Source organism: Epinephelus moara, chromosome 19, assembly GCF_006386435.1.
Source record: "Epinephelus moara isolate mb chromosome 19, YSFRI_EMoa_1.0, whole genome shotgun sequence".
Lineage (NCBI taxonomy): Eukaryota > Metazoa > Chordata > Actinopteri > Perciformes > Serranidae > Epinephelus > Epinephelus moara.
The window spans coordinates 3,541,773-3,547,937 of record NC_065524.1 but is presented as its reverse complement, the minus strand read 5'-3'; the positions used below and the strand labels follow the sequence as shown (position 1 = coordinate 3,547,937).

Genomic DNA, 6,165 nt, shown 5'->3' with positions numbered 1-6,165 from the left:
GGGGGCAAACACTTTTTCACACAGGGCCATGTAGCTTTGGATTTTTTTCTTCCTCATTAATAAAACCCTTCATTTAAAAACTGCATTTTGTGTTTACTTGTGTTATCTTTGACTAATGTTTAAATTTGTTTGATGATCTGAAACATTTAAGTGTGGAAAACATGCAAAAAAGTAAGAAATCAGGAAGGGGGCAAACACTTTTTCACACCACTGTATCTCTATTGGAGACCTGAACTCTTGGGTCCGGTGACGTGGATAATTTCTTTAAGACAATCCACTTGTGGTCATGGCTGACAGCCTATATAAAACCCCTGTCAACCACGCCCCCAGTGATTTTTCTGATTCCACGTGGAGCAGCGTGGCGTGTGTCGCTGTGCTTCTTTGAGACAATTCTATCTTCTATCTTTCTACAAAAAGAAAACTTTTGTTTAGCAAGGCTAACAAATACACAGTCTGTGCCGCTTACCTCACGGGGTTTGAGAGAGGGTGATCACCTCTCACAGTGGCTGTGTTGCGCTTTGCAAATGCCGTCCTTGCTGTCACACTCTCGGTGTTGGCATATTGTCTCTGTGGAGAGGCTTCCGTGCCAGATAACACTAGGGTCTTTATCCCGGTCCCGTTTGGACGAGGGGAGAAGGATCTGTGAGTTTGTTGATAGTGTGGGGCTTCTGTTAGATCCAGTGTCGAGCGTGTTGTCCCCGTGCAGGGATTTTCTTCACGTTACAGACACAGAACTCTCTTCTTTGTCCACTGGGGCGTTGAGAAGGAGTTCGTGGGTTATTAAGGTTGCTGCCTGTCCCTTTGTTTGTACATTGCAACATTCACACACAATACATTCCACAATCCCACAGTTTTGCCGGTAAAAGTTTGGCAGCAGCCATGCTGGGAGGTGATCCCGCAAGGGTGGGGTTATCGCGAGATTTGGAGAAATGGCGTCAATAAGCCATTTTTGTGTGGTGTGTGGGGTTCAATTGCCCATTGAGGATGGGCATGATATGTGTGTGCATTGTTTGGGGGAGGAACATGCTGCTGCGGCAGGCGACAATCCATCCTTCTGTATGGATTGTTCTATTTTGCCAGCACGATCCTTAGAGGCTTGGCTTTGTGTGTTTAGGGCGAAGCGTAGGTGGGGGCGAAGAGAGTTTACGCCATCCGCAGTGCCCCAGTAGTCTGGGCCTCAAGATGGGGGATTTTGGAGGCAGCTCCTTTGTAGATTCCCGCCCTAAGTCCCCTCCCAGGTCCTTCTTGCCTGGTGACAGAATCAGAATCTGAGTCCCGAGGTTGATGACCAGGAGGATGTGGAGGAGGAAGTTGATGTGTTGGGGTTATCGGATGATGCAGCTGCTGAGGGGATGATTGAGGAGAGTGAGACCAAAGAAAGTAAGCGCCAGCAATTCAGAAGCTTGATTGAGAGGGCTTCTCAGGCTCTGGGGCTCGGACCAGTATTAGGTCAAGCTCCTCCCCCATCATGCTTTGATGAGGATGATGATCTCCCTGATACGGAGGTGCCTTTTGCAGTGCCTCTCCTGCCAGATGTGGAAGACCTGATGCACAAGGCATTTGAGAATCCCACGGCTAAGCTTTCCCTTACTGCTACCACCAGATGGATGTCTGCCATGCAGCATAAGGAGAAGGTGGGCTGTGGTTCTTTGCCTCAGCTAGACCAGTCGGTTTCTGCCCTCTTATTTCTGGCCAGCTCCATGTTAGGGCCAGCTACTCCGTCAGGGGACTGCAAAATTCTGGATGCCTCACTGGCCAGACTACACAGGTCTATGGCAGTTCAGACTCAACTGGCGAATACCGGGTCCATCTTAGTGCTGTACCAGCAGAAGTTGGTACGTCAGCTGAGCACTGGGGCTGATGCCCGTCTTATTTCTGAGATACAGCTCGTTTCATCTATGTTGTCATCACTGATGACGCTGACCACTGGGAAGGGCATGTCGTCATTCTGGGTTACCAGGCGCCAGCTGTATTTGTCCGGATCTAAGTTGCAGTCAGAGGACATAGGGGCCCTCCTGAAGTTGCCGGTTGTACCGACAGCCATGTTTAGGCCTGGTGGCACTACTCTTTTGCAACAGGCACAGGAGGCCTGCCGTTGTGCTAAGGACTGACCCCCAAGGCCAAGCCCAGGTGGTCTGGTCAGGCTGGGGGTAAGACGGTCGAGGGCCCCACACAGGCACTTGGATCAGGCTGAGGGCCTGGTGACCTGAGGGCTACTCATGATGCTCACCGCGGTCACGTCGGTGCAAGTGGGCAGAGGCGAAGGCAAGCCTAAGCCTCCTTCTTCTTCCTGACGCCAGATCACATTCAGTCTGCCTCCAGCAAGCCCAGGCTCGAGTGGCAGCCTGGGAGTAAATGAATATGAGCCCCTGGGTGGTTTCAACCATGACCCAGGGGTATCGTATTCAGTTTGCTCGGCGTCCCCCAACCTCAATGACACCTACAGTGTTCATGGTGGTGGACACAGAACGAAAAGCAGTTCTCCAGACCAAGGTTTGTACTCTGTTGGGAAAAAGGGCCATCAGGAAAGTACCTCGCGACAACGGGCAGGGTGGGTTTTACTCTCGCTATTTTCTCATCCCCAAGAGGGATGGCAAATTGCGACCCGTTTTAGATCTCAGGGGTCTGAACCGGCATCTCAGACGGCTGCCTTGCAAAATGTTGACGATTCCCCGGGTGAGACAGTCCATCAACAAAGGGGACTGGTTCACCACAATAGATCTGAAGGATGCCTACTTTCAGATTCCAATCTGGAACAGGCATTAGCGTTTTCTCCGCTTCGTGTTCGACGGCAGGTTGAGTCCTGCCGTTCGGTATCTCTCTGGCTCCATGCACCTTCACATGGCTACTTCTTGGGTGTCATGGCGCGGTGCATCTCTCAATTAAATTTGCGCAGTAGCTGCCTGGTCTACCCCATCCACGTTTGCAATATTCTACCAGATTAATGTGGCTGCAGGCACATCATTTGGTGAGCTGGTGCTTGGCTTGGCCCAGCAATAGTGACATATTGTTTCCTTGTCAGGCCAGCCTGTGTGGCTCGCCTGAGTGGCCTCTCCACCCCTTTAATCGGGCCTTTGCGTCTTGCGGGGCCATGTTGCCTTGGTAGCGTCTGGCGCCAGGGCTTGTGGCAACAGCATCTTGCGTCTTGCGGAGCTGGCTAGCCTGGGGTGTGTATATAGTGTACATTTGTATATAGTTCATTGGGCACACAGTGTATTTTGTAGAGCACTTTGGTGGCGGGGACGTCTCATTCGAAGTTGATGCTGCTCTATCCCCTAGCGGTGTGTCTTACAGATCTCCAATAGAGATACATACAGTATATCTCTGGGTGGAGGGGAAGCCTAGAACGTTGTGAGGTTACATGTGTAACCCTGGTTCTCTGAGTGAAGAGGCTTTCTCTCCACCGCGAGGCTGCTCTGGGATTCGTTCCATCAGATCTAGATCACTGGGGACGTGGTTGACAGGGGTATAGGCTGCTAGCCACGACCTCAGGTGGATTGTCTTAAAGAAATTATCCACATCACCTGACCCACGGGTTCAGGTCTCCAATAGAGATGTATACAATATATCTCTGAGGGATCCCTCCTCAGTTGCTCCTCGTGAGGTTTCTACTGTTTTTTTTTCCCCCGTTCAAGGGTTTTTTTGGGGAGTTTTTCCTTATCCACTGTGAGGGTCCTAAGGACAGAGGGATGTCGTATGCTGTAAAGCCCTGTGAGGCAAATTGTGATTTGTGATATTAGGCTTTATAAATAAAATTGATTGATTGATTGATCCATCAATACAAAAATAAAGGCTTTGTGTTTCCCATACATTGATCTACATGTGAGGCACAATATCAACACTGACCTGCCAAATTTAGATTTTCCTTTTTTTTTTCTTTTTTTTTTACTATTTAAAATGGGTAAACGCCTATCCTATTTTAGAGCTGCACACAGCGTATTGATTCGCTCTCTCTCCTCTGTTCATCATGAGACAGTAACACCTCCTTCAGTCACACAGTGATAGGGCAAACTGTTAGCATCACACAGCTAATGATACCTTACAGTTATTAACGGGTTTAACGAGTCGAGTCAGTGTGGTTTGTTGGGACAGTTTAACAGCTCCGTGTTGGATGTTTGCTGCTGCTGTGCTAGCTCGAGCTAACTGTGTAACCTGGATGGTCGTTCCGTCCTGGACGGTCCTTCAGTGCTGCGTCTAACCAGTGTCATGGCAGCGACAGAAAGGGATCAGACCCCTGGCATAATCATGCTGTCTACCTCTACAACTATGAAAAACATGTACGCTGGCAACAACACATCTGGCTCTCTAGTTAGCATAATACCCAGTGCCTCTTCTTCTTCTTCTTCTTCTTCTTCTTCTTCTCTGTGTTTAACAGTATAGATGCTGTGCCAGTTAAGTCAGTAAAAGCAAGTTGCCTTTGTATTGTCTGCTCTGTTTATCGGCTGTCATTTTATTATTTGAATAATAAATAATAATACAAATTTCGCATTATTGGCCGATAATCTAAAAGCCCGCTATGTATCGTCCATCCCTAATTATTTTATCACAAAATATATTCTAAATCAAGCCATGTTTGCAAAGTTATTAATGTTTTTATTTTACTGCAGAGGCTGCAGGATGATAATGAATTAAACCAAAATCTTTAACAGTACTGATGAAAGAACCAATAATATCAGAGCTTATCAATACTACAGTCTTTGATCATTTAGCCCTGGGGCTTGTTTAGTACCGGGTTTGGTACCCATCCCTACTGGCAACATTATCAAATCATATATCATGATATATATTTTGTGCATCTGTGAGAATTTTGCATTATTCTTGTTTGCAGGTGCCTACTATGGCTGTAGAGAAGGTATTTATCTATAACAACACATCCATCGTCCAGGATGAAGTGCTGGCCCACAGATTAGGCCTCATCCCCATCAAAGCTGACCCTCGCCTGTTTGAGTACAGGAATACTGGTAAAACAACACAGTGAACCACTCACACATATGACAGTTTACCACAGTACTCCCATGTTACTCTGCTGCAATTGTTTTCCTGAAAGGCATATGTGTAGGTTTGGGCTTGGACAGCATTTTGTTCAGTCATCCAATATTGATACTACTTATCAATGTAAATTTTTCTAATTAGCCTGGAAACGCATTAGGTTTCGCATTTTAGGTTAGGTTTAACTCCAGTCGGCGGTGGGGTTTCTGTGAAGTGCTGTAAAGTTTAGTTGATTCAAAGCACACATTTAACATGGCTTTATAGCAACAGTTTCAATCACAAATACACAAATTGGCTTCATTATCACGCGCAGGATTCAAAGACAAAGCACTTGTCTTTTGCGCGAAACTTTTTCACCACAGATACAACATGCTAATGTTATTTGCACAAGCCTAAGGCATTTTACATTGTATAAATTAGCCTAGGGGCTAGCGGGGATTTTCTGTACTCATATAAAGGGACAACAAGAATATTTAATAACGTTCACCAACAAAACAACAGTTTTATACTACAGGGTTTTCCCTGCCTATCTAAGACAAAGGCGATCACGGGTGATCATGGGGAGCGTTCAGATGTAGCGTCTTTTGCGCGCACAAACCCATTACTTTTAATGTAGGCGTGCGTCATGCGTGCTCACAACCCAAAGTGACGCCGTAGCGGCGCGCATTCGGTGCAACGCACTTGTTTTTCGTCCGGCGCACAGCTTTACGGACCTGCTTCTCCCTCTGGTGTTGTTTCCCATGGAGCTCTGCCCTGTTTGAAAGGCGAAGGAAGCCCGTTGGTGGAAAGAGGTTGCCTCCGAGATGTAGAATGTGTATTATAGAAGAGAAAACACACATTTCAGGACCGCTGACTTGTATGATCAGAACAGACATGTCCTGTGATTTTCAGCCTCCTTTTATTTTTAATAGAGGGGGGAAAATACCTGACAGTAATATTCTCAGCTGTCAGGATGTGCCTGCTGTAAAGGGTAAATATAATCATAGACAGGGGCGAAAATCCCATTTCATAGCTGGGGGGGACAATAAACAGTAAAATTTTAGAGAATAATTCCAGGGGTGGACAAGGAAAAAAAAGTTGTAGCCTGTCTTTTATACAGCATCTTTTACCGCAATTTGACGCTTTAATCTTCTCTCTATCTCTCCAACAGGCAGAGTGAATGTCTATACTTATGAG

At 46.8% G+C, this 6,165-nt stretch overlaps 1 protein-coding gene across 5 annotated transcripts in view; it reads left to right on the top strand.

The window, feature by feature from the left end:
• polr1c (RNA polymerase I and III subunit C) overlaps positions 1–6,165 on the top strand; it is a 70,594-nt gene that overhangs the window by 45,895 nt on the left and 18,534 nt on the right. For all 5 annotated transcript variants that reach the window (XM_050070715.1, XM_050070713.1, XM_050070714.1 and 2 more), the window contains one exon: positions 4,829–4,961. In XM_050070715.1, coding sequence (XP_049926672.1) covers positions 4,829–4,961 — 133 coding nt within the window. The remainder of the gene's footprint in view (positions 1–4,828; positions 4,962–6,165) is intronic.